This window comes from Bombus impatiens, unplaced genomic scaffold (assembly GCF_000188095.3).
Source record: "Bombus impatiens unplaced genomic scaffold, BIMP_2.2 scf_0434, whole genome shotgun sequence".
Taxonomy (NCBI): domain Eukaryota; kingdom Metazoa; phylum Arthropoda; class Insecta; order Hymenoptera; family Apidae; genus Bombus; species Bombus impatiens.
The window spans coordinates 311354-328819 of record NT_176853.1 but is presented as its reverse complement, the minus strand read 5'-3'; the positions used below and the strand labels follow the sequence as shown (position 1 = coordinate 328819).

At 38.1% G+C, this 17466-nt stretch overlaps 3 protein-coding genes across 7 annotated transcripts; 2 read left to right on the top strand and 1 right to left on the bottom strand.

The window, feature by feature from the left end:
- The first annotated feature begins 1522 nt into the window (after positions 1-1522).
- Positions 1523-9666, top strand: LOC100747851 (transcription factor SPT20 homolog). Of its 3 annotated transcripts, XM_003490413.4 has the most exons (8): positions 1736-1755; positions 1927-2123; positions 2211-2417; positions 2484-2741; positions 2823-2870; positions 2949-9007; positions 9215-9334; positions 9403-9666. In XM_003490413.4, the coding sequence occupies exons 1-8, from the start codon at positions 1736-1738 to the stop codon at positions 9487-9489; spliced, it is 6996 nt and encodes a 2331-aa protein (XP_003490461.1). In that variant the 3' UTR covers positions 9490-9666. The 3 variants fall into 3 exon arrangements, 2 of the variants coding, with proteins under 2 accessions (XP_024224155.1, XP_003490461.1); XR_002946892.2 differs by lacking the exon at positions 9403-9666 and having other exon boundaries at positions 1523-1755; positions 2949-9123; positions 9215-9290; XM_024368387.2 differs by having other exon boundaries at positions 1524-1755; positions 9215-9666.
- Positions 9667-9731: 65 nt separating this feature from the next.
- On the bottom strand, positions 9732-12338 carry LOC100746660 (nuclear pore complex protein DDB_G0274915). 3 transcript variants are annotated; one of them, XM_012386929.3, is made up of 6 exons: positions 12073-12329; positions 11942-11987; positions 11698-11869; positions 11532-11618; positions 11232-11466; positions 9737-11129 (listed from the first exon to the last, which is right to left on the bottom strand). In XM_012386929.3, the coding sequence occupies exons 1-6, from the start codon at positions 12149-12151 to the stop codon at positions 9970-9972; spliced, it is 1779 nt and encodes a 592-aa protein (XP_012242352.1). In that variant the 5' UTR covers positions 12152-12329; the 3' UTR covers positions 9737-9969. The 3 variants fall into 3 exon arrangements, with proteins under 3 accessions (XP_012242351.1, XP_012242353.1, XP_012242352.1); XM_012386928.3 differs by having other exon boundaries at positions 9732-11466; positions 12073-12338; XM_012386930.3 differs by having other exon boundaries at positions 9732-11466; positions 11698-11793; positions 12073-12166.
- Positions 12339-13017: 679 nt separating this feature from the next.
- LOC100746539 (actin-related protein 2/3 complex subunit 4) lies at positions 13018-14681 on the top strand. Its single transcript, XM_003490402.3, has 4 exons — positions 13018-13227; positions 13502-13828; positions 13908-14078; positions 14150-14681. The coding sequence occupies exons 1-4, from the start codon at positions 13225-13227 to the stop codon at positions 14153-14155; spliced, it is 507 nt and encodes a 168-aa protein (XP_003490450.1). The 5' UTR covers positions 13018-13224; the 3' UTR covers positions 14156-14681.
- Positions 14682-17466: the final 2785 nt, after the last annotated feature.

The window sequence follows — 17466 nt, the reverse complement described above, 5'->3', positions numbered from 1 at the left end:
AATTAATGTATACTCTATCACACGATACTTCGGATCTTGGCTGGTATATAGTCGCTAGTAAATTATAATTTTCAAGGATTACTGTGCAACATCGTAGAAAGTGTTTTGACGCAAGCAGTTAAAGCTGAGACGATACGTTCGGTATTCACGTGTAAGAAGTTCTATTTTCGAAAATACCAGAATTGCGAATCAGACCCTGTTCGTCTTCCCTAAATTTTGACCGTGTGATTTTTTTCACTGTCTTCACTTCGCTCGTTGGACAGATTATAGTTACTTTCTCGAATAAACGCAAGCGCATATACACGATGAAGGTAACGGTAATGGCGTCCAAATTTCTAACGAGTCATGCCATACCTCTTTACAGTTCACAAGGATGCAGCGTAGGCACGCTTACAATCGTCGACGTTACTCTCCCTCTGGTGAATCTTTCGTTTTCTTTTTATTCCTCGCGCTAAATGCGTATTCTGTTTATTCCTTACGAGTAGGAGTTAATTTTATTGTAAACAGGCTGACAGTGAAATATGCAGCAGTGCGGCGTTGCCAAATAAACGGCGCACACAGAAAACGCTCGAAATCCCGCAGCAAACGTTTCGGATGAAAGTGGAAAAAATATGTCGCGGCGTGTTGGAGTACGGCCTCTGGGTATTTTCGCTGTCGAGTCTGCAGAATTCCTGTCTTGAAATTTTCGAAATACATATTCACGCCGCCATGTTGGATATAGAAACGACCGAAGCGCTATATCGCGAGAATCGTGCTTTACCAACAGCGCAAAAATTATTTCTCTCACATGTATCTGGCCTCATCTTATGTATTATGAAGTATCTCTTTATTTTTACTCTTTTTTTATCACGGCTACTTTTTATTCCGTATAATATTCGCACTTGTCATCGGCGATTTCTATTAATGCCGGTTTCAAGGCGTTCTCTCTCTCTCTCTCTCACTCTCTCTCTTGTGTTGACATTCGAATGCATTTCGCATAGTGGCTACGTATGACTCTGCTTCGACGCATCTCTGTAACTATATTCCACCGTCCGGTGATCATACCACGCTTCATTGAGATTGCACAATCTGCTGGCGCCTCCCGTTAACAAAATATCGGGTTGATGAGAATGCACTTATATTTCGTAGGCTACTGATCTGCCCTAATGAAAAACTATTCGTTGATTGACTAAATTAAGAGGATTAAAGGAATTTTTATCGAAGATCTCATTTCAAGGATTGGGGAAGGAATTACATTTGATTATCCAACAGAACACATTAACAATTGCATGTTTTATATAGAAAGAATTATGTTCATACAATGAACTTTTGATCTATACATGCACATACATCTACACATATTTTAAGAGCCTCTAAGAATAGATTTTGTGCGATTTTATCGACCGCAACGTTTTGAACATACAAAGATAAAGTAGAGATCTGACGAATTTTCTTAATATACGTATATTGATAAAAAAAGTGTAGTGATACCTACTATAATGACACTTGATAAAGGCAGTGAAAAGAGCGTGAAAGGAAATCGATAGAGGGCGGGCAGGTTCAAATGATTGTCGTGACATTCGGGACCTGTCGGCACAGTTTTTATTTCGCGTATTCCGCGATCGAGGCAATTGAAGGCTCGAAATGTCAGAAATTCGACGGGAATCTACGAATGTTTGTAATGTCAGTTACAAGTGACGCATTAGCGCTTCCCGCGGCGCGTTCTTCACGCGAAACGATGCCAACAGGATAAATTATGCCTCGAAAAGAGAACACGTAAGTGTCTATTAGCCAGCTTCTAACCTCGACCACTTTTATTACCAAGATTACTCCCCTTCTCTTTGCGTCTTTTTCTCTGGAACAAGAACGAACAAACGTAAAAAATAAATTAAAAAATAAAAAGTAAAAAAACTAATGGTCCGCTCGTTAACGTGGACATCTTCTCAGCAAAGCGAAAACATGGGAGCGAGACAGAAGAAAACGTATGAACGCTTACTTCAAAACTCTGGCAGACCTTTTGCCCCCGCATCAGGAGGGTCGCAAACGCAACAAGGTCGACATCCTGATTCACGCATCGAAGTATATCAAAGACCTCCATAGCCGTACAGAGGAGTTGTTTTCTGCTCATGCCTCTGAAGCGCATAGTAAGCAAATTTTTTGACGATAACTGTAACTTGTTTGTGGTTGAGATTATCTTTTTTCATATTTTTATCATATATTTTTGATGATAGAGGAGGAATTGGCTCGTCTGAAAAAACTTGTAACTCAGCTTTTCTCTCGTACTCAACTATTATCTACTCTTCTACGAGATGCTGGTATCTCTGTGCCAGCAGAGCCAGCCCTTGAAAAGATATCTCCCCTGAAATGGTCGAATAAAATTAATGTAGAGGATGCAGAGAAGTATTTCAGCAAAACGGAAGAAGTTACGAATAATAAAGGTAATATTTGTAAATGAGAAATAATTTTTTTGGGTTTAGGTGTTTGTAAAAGATATTTGATTTCAGTGAAGAATTCTGAATGCAAAAGGGAGAAGTCTGCAGAACTCAAAGTGCCTTCTAAGAGAAAATCAGTTACTTCTTCTCATTCGTCTAGTAAAAAATCAATCGAAAATAGCGATATTTCTAAGGATGTGAATAGTTGTTCCTTAGAGAATCAAGAGAATCAAGTAAATTCTGCAAACAGCAATGATGATAACTCAGAGGCTACAAGTAATGCATCAGATACAAGATCCAAAGAACCAGAATGTTGTCAAACGAACACAAGTAAACATTTCTACTTAACTCTAGTTTTACAACTTGTTTCAGATAATGAAAGTATGTACTTCTTACTATTTTGTTAATTAGGTTGTGACATAGCAGTCAATTGTCCAGTAAATAGCAAAACTAATGATGGTAGGTATAGAAAATATAATTACACATCAAAGTTTCTCTTAGCAATTTATCATATATAATTATACAATACTGTTTTAGCATTGCAAAAAGTAGAATCTCAAAAAAAGGTAAAAAGGAAATCGAAGAAAAAGGAGGAGAAAAAATCATTGACGCAGTGTATAAATAATTCCGTGACTAGTTTGACCCCAAATACCCTCATATTATCTGGTGGTAAATTAATGCCCTTGGTAACTCCAATGACATCGAACATAATTGTAAATACTCAGCAACAACCAGCGAATCCCATAATCCTCGGTAACAGTCAGCAAAATCAGATGATTGTGATGCAACCTTTGACAAATCGTGTACAAAACCCGGTTGTTTCCATTTGCAATCAAGCTGTGATTAATACGGTTCAGAAAGTTACGCTCAATACGGTCCCTAGTATTCGCACGAAAATGGTAGTGGATTCACAAAATTGGACATCCAATGTGAAGAACATAATCAATGCAACAAAGATAGGTGGCCACAAAGGCATTTTGCCTAAGGGTAAGGAGATTACGGAAACAACGATGACATATAAAGTTCCTATTCCGGCGGTTCATAAGGAAAAAGCAGAAAAATATAAAGAACATGGATCTAAGAAGGAGATGGAAGTTAGATTGAAGGCCAACAAAAGTCACAGTAAGAGTTCTAAAAATCAACAGCCTACAGAAACTGTTGAAGAAAAGAATGAAAAAGAGAAAGTCACAAAAAATATTGAAGACGCAAATTCTGTGCAGAAAACTGTACTTAAACGTTCTGCAAGCGCAGAAGCTGGATGTGTGGATGAACCTAGTGATAAAAAACGAAAAACGGATGAAAACCGTGAACACAACTCAGCGAGTACGGTATCTATACCGAAGTCGGATTTTGCTGTCACTTGTAAATCTATTGAAAGTTTGAAACACGTTATAGAAAAGATAGGTGAAGAAACGAATGAAGAACAAGATAAAAGTAATTCCCTGAATGATTCTGAAGAAAATACAGAAACGAACGTAGAATGTTCCGTTTTGTTAAGTGGTACTAACCAGGAGGATATTTCTGACTCTTCAAAATCAGCGGAGGTTCTGACAGTGGATAGCATCCATTGTGAGACAAAAGGATGCCGAGATGCATCAGTTTCGCATACAACATCCCCAGTCACTTTCTCGGACGAACACTTAAAATCTTCCAATGAAAATGTTTCAGTTTCACCTGAAACTGATTTTAACATTACCATAAACAGTACACTGGAAAAGTCAAGCAACAATATCAGTTGCTCTGATTCTAAATCAACTTTGACAGAAGTAGCAAAAACGGTTGAAAATCCTGTGGCTAAAAAGATGAAAGATGTTTGTAATCTTGATACAGAATTTGACAACCTCTTACAGGTGGCACCAAAAGAGCCAGAGGTTGTTGAGGGAACGACAACTAACTTAGAAAGTAATAAAATTATTTTAAATCTAGATACAAATACCACAACAACTTTGAAACCAGAAACAAGTACTGCAGTTCAAACTCCAGATATCACAACGCCGTCATCGTCATTGCTTTCGGTTAATATAGTGGAGGACGAATCCAAGATAGCAAAAACATCAAAGGACGAAGTATCAAAATCGTCACTATCATATAACACGGAGAATACTTTTGTACCTATTGGTAATAGAGCCGATGGTCTTCATTCTGATCTTTCAAATGATATATTTGCATCTCTTCAAGTTCCTTCCAGCTCTCACAATCCAGAATCTATATCTCCTACAGCAGCATTTTTAATGGCTTTCCCATTAGTGTCTTCGCTAAATGGTAAAACAGAAGTCTTAGAGGAGGAAATGAAAGAGGATTTCAAATATCATAGTCAAACGCCACCCATGCTTCTACAGATCGGGGCAATGGAACCTAATAGTTTTAAGCTAAAGGCAGCATCACCACCTCATTCCACCGTAGAAAAACGTCTAAAAGTAACATGCGAAGAAAAAAAGACTATAAATCCTCCCGTGAGCGAGACAGTGTCACCAAACATGATGGTGGAATGTACTACAACTGCGAAAGCCTTGCCCAAAGTTATAAACGACGAACCTCTCAGGGAACCTTATAAAATTGTTGTAGAAAAGTCTACAACTTCTAGTTCTTTCTCCAATGCGACTATGTATTCTATTTCAAATGCTTCAGGTACTACTTCAGTTATCAATACTTCAGAAACGGGAGAAAATTGTCAGAACCAACTCACAACAAATTTGAGAAATGCAATCACAAACACTACTAATGAAAATGTTGCTGTTTCTCAGATTAATACAGTCTCTATTTCAAATAAATCAGATCCAACTAATTGTCCTGTACAGGCATCAACCTGTGACACTAATGTTCGATATAGCACTTCTCAGGATTTTTTATCGAGTTACTCGACGATCGTTGAGAACAATTTGACCACTTTGCAACAGAATGCAAATTCTTGTTCGGCGATTCAAGAAACGAATGCATCTGGTTTGACTCAAAATGTCGTTCCAGATGTGTCGCAGGCACCACCTCTAGTTTCACATTTGACTAATACTAACACAACAACAAATACTTCGTCCCTGCCTTTACAAACATTGCAAATGGAATATACTTCTCATATGAAGGATAAAGAATCTCACAGTTCCCGTGTTGCTTACGGAGTTCATGGCAAGGATCCTCTAGTAGATTCTAACATAGTTACCAATAATCGTTTGAACTATACTGGCCATATAGACAGAGTTCTTCCCACTCCTTCTCAGAATATCCAGCAAGAGTATTCAATGCGATCTAAAGAAGCGACTCTACCAATTCTCCCTTCACAACCCATGCAGACTGTCTATGAATCACAACCTAAAGATAGTCACGTTCTAACTACTCAACAAAATGTTCATCAGAATTACACTTCAGTTCATGAGAAAGATCATATTATTCAGAACTCTCACAATGATTACACCATTGATCAGAATAAAAATGTGCCTCGAAAGGATTCGTATTCGACAGGGAGTAGTAACGCAACCACGTCGAACAGGAATCCGAGTTACCCTTCGAAAGATTCGATATCAAACTCATCCGAGGATCATTTCCAACGCAGTTATACGAAGATAAACAAGGAGTCTGATTCTTCGGGCACCAATGTCGTGAATCAGGATCAAAAATTGAACGATGTTTTGAGATCAAAAGCTCAGGAACCACAAGGTCATAGACGTGATACTAATTATAATTCTGCAAAAAAGATGGATGTCGATCCGTTTGCTCAAACATTTTCCTATGGAGTGAAAGAATCTATGAGCACCCAGGCCGAGCAGAGTGTTTTGAATCAGAACACCGACAATATATATCAAAGTAAAAGGGACGAGACTCAAAATTATTCTACTTATTCTAACAAAGATACAAAGAAGATCAACACTAGTTCTTCTAATAATATAAGCAACAAACCTCTCATTCAGAATACTCCTGTTACACGTTACTCGCAACAACCGACGTCGTTCGTGGCTACGTCCAACTATGAGCAGAGTACGGTTACTGAAAATCATGCAAAGTCAACAACCACCGTTGCTCATAATTCCTCCAATTTCAGCATTTTGTCTTGGACGACTTTTTCTCCTGTAGGCGGAGGGAATAATAATAATCTGGTACAATTTGAGCAGGGACCAAGTCAAACTGATAATACTGAGGCAAAAACGATATGTGAGAATTATAGTTACGTTCCCCTCCATAAAGAAAATCCAAATTTCTCCAACGTGTTGACGAACGATGTTTTTTCTGTGAATTCTACTATGGCTAATATGGACAAATCAAGAATGAAATCGGGAATGGAAACACAAAAACAGTCCTTTGTGGATCCTTCTAAAACCAGGAATATTCAGACCAATGTTCCACCATCTAGTAAGCAAAATCGTTTGCAGAATCAAACTTCTTCCAACAACAATGATTACAACAAATTTAGCACGGAAAACAAAAACAAGTCTAAGTATGGAATGGAATCAGAGTATATTCAAAACGAATATTCTGGTATGGAGCAACAATCACAACAGCAACAGCCACATGGACCAAAGAATCATCAATCTATGGCAGCGAAGCAGGACAAGACAATCTATCCAATGTCTAACTATGACTCTCAAGTAAACTTTGATTTGTCCGAAGTTAGCGCGCAAATGAAGTACCCCGTTGAGACTTATACAAGTTCGAATTTCAAATATCCTGACAAATCTCAGCAGCAAAGTCAGAATAAATATCAACCTTTGGTCCAAGGACAGGTCCCATCTCTTCAACATGACAGCGGTACTTACAATAACGATGGAAAACATGGACAGCAACAAAGTACAACAAAGTCGAAAGGAAACCAGCAACAACACGCAATTAGAGCGCCTGTAAATTGGATGATGACCCCAGAGATTAAACATAATGCCAATATTGCCGATATTATTTTACCACCTATTGGAAAGGAGCTAGAATTTTGTCAGAACAATCTGTTTGCTCAAACACCATCCTACAATCAAGGAACAGCGAATCAATTTTATAACAATTACGATGTCGCAGCTCATAGTTTTTCTAATTTACCGGTCTTGCAGAGTGAGCCAAAAAGAACCTCAGAAGTGTTCTATTCCGAGGAACAACCATTCCCCTGGTCTCCCACGAAAACCAGCATTCATGTTGAACAAGCTCAACCAGTCAAGGGTATAGATCAGCATATTGTACCCTCCAGTCTTCCAACGTTGGTCGGTGATCTAGATTTAGGTACCAATATACCCGAGAAGCAGAATTTCTTATTTGGGCAAGTACCTTCGAGAGTACCTTCTGATCAGAGTAAAGATTCCATCAAGGATAAAGAAGGAAATGTTGTGGGACGTGATTTTCATACTGTATTGAATAATCAGACGGTCCAGCATCCAACAGCTGGATCCTCTTTCCTTTCAGTGAGTCAATTGGTGGAACACGAGAAAGCTGAAAAATCTCATCAGCAACACCATCAACAGCACCATCACCACCATCACCACCATCATCATCATGCTCATCAGCATCAACAACAACAACAACAACAGGCGAGGAAGCATCAAAGGAAAAGCAATACTAGTCCTAGAGGAAACAGTAAAAGGCAGTTGGATATCCGCAAACAAGGATCAGGTAATGATCAACTACATCAAAGACATGAGGAGCAAAAATCGTCCGGGCACACCTTTCCTGAACAAGGATACCAACAGCAACAGCAGCAACAACAGCAAAAGTATCAACAGAATAACGTTCATTGGAGGAACAGGAATTGTAAGAGCAATTATACAGCCGAGGCACTGATAGGGACTAATAGTAGCGTACATGACACAAACCAAGACAAACACGCTTCGATTAAGTTCTCCACAAATTATTCGCAGAACAAGTTTCAAACAAGCCTGCCCACTGCGGATGCAGTCATGCCCCTTAATTATTTCTCAAATGCGGATGATGGAAGTGGTTATGGACAAATGGTGAACCAGAACTTTAATTCGTATACATACTCTTCTAACGCTAATATTTATCCCACTTCGAATTTTATAACCAGTATATCAAACACACCTACCAGTTACATGATGCCATTGCACGATAACGCTGACTATATGGAAACGAATGCCTTCTTGTTGTCAAATGTGACTGTTACCTCAACTACCACCTCTTCATCCTCGTCTACCGTGACAACCTCGACTTCAAACGTGAATACGAACGTAAAGAACCATCAACACTATGGAAAGCAGCAAAATTGTGATAAAAGGCCATATCCTACGAACGCAAAGAAAGCAAAAAGAAAAGCTCTCGATGGAACCATGCAGAACTTAGAGTTTCCTTTGTCTGGTATCAATTCACCCCTAGAGGATTATCATCACTCTACTACATTTTTACCGCCGCCACCGCCGCCACACGCTAGCCCTCTTTATCAGAATCACACACAGACAAATGTATATACCAAAGCGGTAAATGGTCTACCACCGCCACCACCTGTAGGTGGTCCTCAGGGTGTACCTGCGGTAGCAACAGCTGGGTTTCCAATGAATCCAAACATGCCAAGAGGAGGCATCGTTGCCGGCAATCATATGACTATGAGCCATCATCCTTCTGGCACGAGTTTAACCAACTTCAATTTAAGTACCATTTTCCCAGAGATGAATGACAAAGTATGTGGACCTTTTGTTCACTCTAATCCTTTGTTCTCAAATTGTCCATAAAATAATGCCCTATCGATAATATTAAACTCGTAATCAAGGGATGGTACACTTTAAAATGATTGAAGGTGAGAAATAAAAAGATGGGTACAAAGGATTAGAATTGATGTTTTACCGCTTAGAGTGGCACATTGGATAACTGTCTAGCTTATTTGTTAGATCACTGGATATAAACCACCAAACGGTATACCACCTGGCTTGTCGCAGCCGCCAAATCAGTCTGCAACTTATGCACAGAGGACTAATTATACAACGAATCCTCTCTGCCATTTACCACAGGTTTGTTTAATAACCAAAGAATTTAGTATTCCCTGTGAGCTAAAATTAAACAGGAGCGTTGTCTTCAGGTGTCGGAAGAAAGTCAATTTGGTAATAGCGTTCCTCCTCCTCCTCCTCCACCTCCTCCTGGAGTGATTCATTACAAGAATGTATGATAATGTAAGTATGAATGTAGTGTAGTGTATCATACTTACATTATCATTATGACAATGTATGGATGATGATGTAAGTATGAGAAATTACACATTAATCATTCTATTATTGTATATATGTAAATAATCGTGTAATTGATTAAATTAAAAGAGGTTGATATATATTTGCGATATGTTTGATTTTGTATTACATTATAAGGTTAGTGATGAATGATATTAAAAATGAGTTTACAAATAACTTGTACCAACGCAAATTTTGCATCTTATTGTATATTTTGTTACAATTTGAAAACGTTGTCAAGTTTATTTCACATTAGTTCGTTAAAAGAGGATTTCATCGAATTTTATATAAAAATTGACACACTGTTGGTAAATATATATTATTTATTACTACAATCTTGTGATTTATCTCAATTATAAAGGAATAATATAGGAAACCAGTATCACAGCGTATATTCCTAGCTAAACCACTTTCACGCTGCATTATCTAATGTCTTTGGTAGGTGGCTTCAGCGGAATCTTTCCAAAAATAAATTTCTCCGCCATGTACATGTTCTTCTCGTCGTCTGTTAGTTGATTGTCTAACGAATAAATATTGTCGTCAATAACGATTGCCGTCAGCGTTACTCCGAATGTCGATTTTCCAAACGGTTCGTGCGTAGACGTAGCAGTACTAGAAGTTTGATTTTGTGCAAAAGTACCAAATGGAGAAGTAATTTGTTGTTGCTGGGGTGTAAACGAATTTGTGGTTGTAGCTGTAGATGTAACGCTCGTAGGACTAAATGGTGAGCTCGTTATATCGCTAAATATCGTCGATGTGAAAGGAGAAGTGGTGGTACTAGGTGTACCAAAAGTAACTCCGGTATTTGTAGTACCAAACGGTGTGCTAGAGGAAGTAGCTGTAGTAGCAAAAGTTTCACCCGCAGTTTCCGTAGCCATCCCAAACGTAGGCTTCGGGAAAGCTGCCGTACTGGTGGTTTCAAATTGCGAGGTTGCGGTAGCGAAAGGACTCGTAGTCGTTGAAGGTGTTGCGCTAAATGGCGAAGCACTGGAAGTGGCCATAGAGGGTGTGGTACCCTGAGCATTTCCAAATATATTTACGGAAGATGTAGAAGTGGTAACGCCAAAAGCGGTTGTAGGCTGTGCCGAACTGAAGGCAGGTGTTGTGGTACTGGACCCGCCGAAAATACTACCAGAATTTCCAAATGCCGGTTTCTCGCCAAATATCGAACTGGGATTGTTTCCAAAAGTTGCTGAAGCACCAAATACTGGTGCTCCCCCAAATGCAGGTGTTTCAGACTGCGAGAATATGCCTGAACTGAAGGTTCCGGTGGACGGAGTCGATCCGAAGATGGAGTTAGTTGTCTGTAAATTTGAAGAGCCGCCAAACGGATTAGCAGTAGAAGTTTTAGCTCCGGCAAATACAGAAGCGTTAGATTGAGAAGAAGTTCCACTGAATAAAGAGGGAGAAGATGTTGCTCCGCTATTGAATACTGATATGGGCGCCTGGGACGTTTCATGCCTGGCGAAAACATTGTTCACTGGATTGCTGGTTCCAAATATGCTAGGCTGCCCGAAAACGGGTTGGGAAGCTCCACCGCCAAAAATCGAGCCAGACGATCCAAAAGTCTGCGTGTTTTGTCCTGCATTAAATGTAGAAGTGTTTGTAATCCCACCAAATACAGTATTAGTGCTGGTACCACCACCAAACACTCCTAAATTACTGCCAAAAGTTGGTGTACTACCAAATACAGAATTTGAAGTTGTAGGTGTTCTCCCAAAGATTGATGTATTGCTGGTGGGCGGGAAACCACCGCTGAATGGATTGCTCTGAGTTCCAAATGTCTTGTTTCCAAATACATTGGAGGATGGAGTACTGCTTGGAAGTCCAAGTTGAGGAGTTGCAAAAGCAAAACTAGAGGATTTCCCAGATGTATTATCGTTCCTGGCATTCTTGTGTCCTGTACCTAGAATCTCTTTCTAGAAGATAAAAATACTTTAAATTACATTTATAATGATCAATATCAACTTTTTATGATGCATACAAGCTTAGTTAGTGTTTCGCGGGTAGGATTCTTGAAAGCTTCTCTTTTTGCCTTCATATCTGTACACAGTTGTTGGAAATGTAATTTCTAAAAGAAATATAAAAACATAGATATATTGAAAGAATTCATAACTTTATAACAAACAGAAATTATTATGTATACTAACTGCCTGATCTACCATCCCATTATTTTGAGCTTGGTACATCTCCCATCGAACTTCTTCCGGAGACAAATCTTCCATGCCAGGAATACACGGTTTGTCCTTAAATGGTGCAAAACATGATAGTAACCATTGTCTTCCTCTCTCTGCATTGAGCATTTCTTTTGCAACCAACACCCTTGATTTACGATAAAAATTAAATTAATTCCATACTTTGGCATTCTTTGTTGAATAATTTTATAATACTTACGCAATATATTCATCCTCATTGTAAGAGTCAACTTTGTTATTACCTCCTATAGAACGAACGATGTTTAAAATGTTTAAACATCAAAGAGAGAAAAATATAATTTTCTGTACTATATAAACTTTATATCTTACCAAAAGTATTTATATGTTCGAATTGACAATATTGTCCAAATCGACAATTTCCTTGTCGATAGTATTTACAAACAACCATCTTGCATGTGATTCAATCCATTTAATTTTATTGTGTATTCCTTGTCATATCGATAATTCTATTCACTTATGCACGCACACAAATCTAATGTAGGTCCTGTGATCTACACTAGAGGACGTGATTATTTCGATTCAACCTGCGAACTTAGATTCTGATTTTATAAAACCTAGCTTTCTACATGATACAGGTTTATCAATCTTCGGAGACAAATATTCAAATGTAAAACGTTAATTTCTATAATTCTGGTTTATTTTTTATAATTTAAAGTATTTATCTTTTAAATATAGTAACTTTTATAGTGGACCACGTGGTTGATCAGTTAGAATTAGTTCTGGTTACAATCAGTTAGAGCTTTGCAATATCCTAAACTTTTATGATATTGATATCCTAACAGAAGAGTAATATACATTACATCTGTAATAAAAAGTTAGAAATATTTGAAAGAGTAATTTAAGCGAATGATAATTTTGCTTGATTAGTGATAAGAATATCATTTGATTCTTCATATTGAATAGAATTTAGCAATAGCAGGTAATAGTCATCAGTTAACGCATCTAATTACGCATATTATAGGAATGCAGACGTATGTGCAAAAGTATCACGATGATTCATCGTACATTTAATTAAATTTGTTGATACGATCTGCATTTGTTTCAGTAAGAATTCGTAAATTTAAAATACATAAGAAAATATAAAAATGCAGTCATTCTGTCGTTAGAGCGTACATTAGAAAGAGAATTAACACATCTCCAATTGAAAGAAACAGAATTTTGAAATTTGGATTTGTAGAAATGTGAACTAAATAAAATTGCTAGAAAATCATAGACATCTAGCGGCAGCAGATGAAACTATTAGCGATAGGAGGATGCCCCTCCCTAAGGAGATGGCCCCCCCAGCGTATCTCACCGCCTGCCACCATTGTTACGTCCGGATTTTAGATTTCGGTATCTGTGATGAGACAATTTCATAGTTTTATAAGAATGTATTTGTAATTTACAAGTTTGTAATTTATTGTTTTCTAAAGTCTACGTTGGAGGTGTCGTTATTAGCTGCGGTATAGCCGTAGTCGGATAATGGTAAGAGCTATTTCTTAATGTCCGAGAAATAGGTTATATAGTAACTTGTGCCTATCGAAATGATAAAATTCTTTATCAGTCAAGCCGGATGCCTTCGTATCTAATTTCTGTTTACTGTTTGATATATTTTTTCTCGACCGTTACTAACTTAAATAACAAATATAATTTTATATTGAGCAATGACATAAACTTAAATTTCGTGTATGTGTTAGCTATGACTTTTGAATTTTTTAATAACTTTACAAATTACTTACCGTTGATACGTTTGTTACAGTCAGGAACGCTAAAACCTTACCTGGCAGCAGTGAGGAGAACACTTACTGCTGCTATGTGTTTAGAGAACTTCTCCTCTCAAATAGTTGAGAAACATAATAAACCTGAAGTTGAAGTGCGAGCTAGTAAAGAACTTCTTCTGACACCTATATTAATAAGCAGAAATGACAAGGAGAAAGTATTGATCGAATCAAGTATAAACAGTATGAGAATAAGCATTGCTGTAAAACAAGCTGATGATCTAGAAAAGCTACTATGTCATAACTTCACAAGATTTATGACAATGAGGGCAGAACACTTTATTATCCTCAGGAGAAAGCCAATAGAGGTAAATATTATTATATATGTCAAACATTAATAACACAAGAAACAAATAATCAATGTTTGTAATATTTATTATTCTATAGGGTTATGATATTAGTTTTTTAATTACAAACATCCATGTAGAACAAATGTACAAACACAAGATCGTAGACTTTGTGATTTATTTCATGGAAGAAATTGACAGAGAGATCAGTGAGATGAAATTGTCAATGAATGCAAGAGCTCGCATTTGTGCAGAAGAATTTCTAAAAAGGGTCAGTATCTATGGATATAATAGGTGGAAAGATATGTATAAGAATTGTCAAAATATTGCTTTTGATTTCAGTTTTAATTTTACGGACACGACGTGTTAGCAACATAGCAATAATCACAAACGCCAGGTCACTAAAAGTAATAGTGCCCATAAATCAATCTGGTTAATACATAGCCAGAGGATATTTTAATGGATTAATATCTTAAATTGACTCCAAACGCTCCTTAATCCAGACACGCCAATCCCTACTATCGTCCGTTCTCGAAAACAAATTCATTTGAATATGAATATACATTTATCGACTAATCACTGTCATCTCCAGCTCTGTGTGTAACGAATAACAAGTCTGATGTACATGTAAGTACCTTAACGGTATTAAATTCTGCACGCGCAGTCCGCGAACGATAACTCCGAGCATACTTGCGATCGTGCGTTTCTTTCTCCCAAAAAGAGGGAAGTTGAAACACTTAATGGTGGTGTATGAGTAAAGCGTGCAATTCTTTTTTGCATTTATAAAATTCTATTTATCTTACGAAACACTGTATCCATATGATTTAATACTAATGTAAATACAAATAAACGAGAAGAATCGTAAGGCCGTAAATCGTCCCGTACCTCCAGCATCCAGAAGATTAAGCCCTCCTAGTGTATAATGTCATTTAAATAATAGTAATAATAATATATGTATTATTATGTAGTAATGTAATTGTAAAAAAGAAATATTATTTAGTAATAAGTTTGTATTTATGAAATTCTAAGAGTATAGTATCGATTTTCAGTTTTGGTATTTTAAGTGCTAACACATATAAGTTTGATTTTCGGAAATAGTATCAGATATTAGATTACTTATTTGCTATTCATCGCTAATTATTTCGCATCAACTGTGTTGACCTATAGGTTTACATATAGACAATATAGACAATATTTAATATTTATGTTATTAATCACATTTTACGTCAAAGATATTTATTAGTTAAATTTCTAAGGTTTTTAATACTTCGAAAGACGAATTTGTTAAGCTAAACTATATAACAATTTAAGTCTCTTTAATTTTAAAACTTATCGCCAGAAGATTGTACCGTTTTCCGAAAAGCGCCTTGCAGACTGCAACACGTTGAGCAAGGAACGAGGGCCCCTTTGAACTGTGGAATCCATCACGTTCGCGGCGGCTCCTCTTTCTACGGGGAAGGGTGCCCCGATGGAGCTCAGTCGCTCGCCGATACCATTCACCAGTAGCAGTTCGCGAGTTTTCCGGCCACCAACCGGCGATCTCCTCGCGCGGTTCGATCGCGCTTCTTCCTTCGCCACGCGACGGTAAAAGTGACGTCGTTTCTGGACGTAACAATTAACGGTTAACAATTGACACAAACTTTCATAAAATCTGCATCACTAGTGATCAGCGAGTATCTTCGATAAGATTAATATAAAATCAAGAATAATAAATAAGATGCGTCATTTGTCTTCTAATGTTATCGACATCAAACGATTATCGTCGAGTTGAACGAAGAATATTTTAGAAAAGAAAGATCATAGAGAAATCGAATTCGGAGAATCGAAAAATGGAGAAAAATAAAGTTTTCCCGCGTGAAGAATCGTAAAAAGTAGATGGACGATCTTGCAGCCAGCCAAAAACTAAAACGATCTCCGCAAAAGCTGGTGAACGAGAGGCCAGCCTCCGAATCCTCCTGTAGTCAGACGAAAGTTTTAAGCCGTGTCGTCTCACGACTAGTTACGAACTTTTCCTCTGCGTTAGGCGAGGGTAGTTTTAAGGGGGCACGTAATCTCGTTTCGCTTTGGCCGCGATTTTGAGATTACCGCGTTCCAGCCGTCGCTATTTTTGAGGTGAGGCGCGGGTGGAAGATTGTTGACAAACTTCCGTATCGCGTGGGGTCGTCGTTTCTGCCTCTATATGGTGTAACCGGGGTATTAGTTAACGTTGATCCCCTCGAAACACCCTCCGTTCTCCATGTTGATCACGGAGAAAGGGGAGGAGCTATGGCTAGAGGAGACCTTCGAGTCCCACAGCGCTAATTCCTAACGAGCGCCCAAAAATACACAGCGCAGAGAGACGGAGAGAAAGAGAGGACTGGCTGCATAGAGGTGGCTGTAGATAGCTGGCAAAGAAGAGTGCCGAGGAAGAGGCAGGTAGAAGCGAAAACGAGCCGGATAAATAGAGGCTTACGAATTACGGGTCTTCTGAGCTTCTCCTACTTGTTCATCCTTCGCTTCCCCCTACTCTGTCTTTTCTTCTCTTTCTCACTTCCCCTCTCTCCTTCTCTCTTTCGATTCAATCTTGTTTCTTTCGTTTTTTTTCTTTCGTTTCGATCTCTGTTAAATTACGCGATTTAATTAATCTATTAACGATTGAGATGAAAAGTAGTAGGTAAACGTTGTGTGAACGCAACATTTTATCAAGACAGATAGACTGGCGACCTAAGAAAGATCTCCACGGCAGAAAGAAAAATCGTTTATCATATCAAAATTATAAAATTTACAGGGATGAAAGAATATTAGATTATTCTTTAGAATTCATTTTCGTAACTACAATGTTCGAAAACAGAATTTAATAGACTAAGATAACTGAAAAAATATTGCAAATGGAATGTCACGTTAACGAAACATTGATCTTTAAAGGATTAAAACTTGTTTCTCTATGATTATTTGCTGATATATGTATGAGTTGAAATTGTGAGGTTCGGTGGTCTGACTGGATAGGCTCATTCTACTTGACGATGTTTAGCTACTTTCTTCGGTAAATATTCCTAGCTACTTCGGCAAGTTTGCTCTAATCTGAGTTTGATTAAATGTAGTTCCGTGCTAGAGTTGCTCTGGTTTCTCCCATACATATCTCTATTTTTTTCGTGAATGTAATTCGTATTTGTTCTACAGTAGATTACTTAACTGCATAGACTTATTTTACGTAACTTCAGTTATTTTATTTCGCCAAATATTCTGTCATAGATATCGTCATGAACTAAATGAACTTTTTCTACTTAACTATTTTCTCAAACAAATACGCAAATATTCGGGTTTATTTTTTTGTCCCCCAAGTCTACCACTTCCGGTTTCCCTCCTTCAATTTGTCGTCTCCCTTTCTATTTATCAGCTCGCGCTCTAATTCTTCTTCCTTTACTACCACTCTCCCCTTGTTTATCCGACACCCTCTTCTCCCTTCCTTACACGAAATCAGCTGTTCCCTCTCCTTCTCGCGATATCTTCCTCCCTCTTCCCTCTCTGTGAGATCGGGTGGGATGGGGTGTGTGATGTCGATCTCTCCTCTCTGTTGGATCACCAACTCTCCTCTTTGTTTTTCGTGGTGGCCTCTCCCCACTTACTCGCAGCGTGCGGACTCGTCTAGGCGTCCTCGCGGCGCGTCGCGGCGCGCTCCC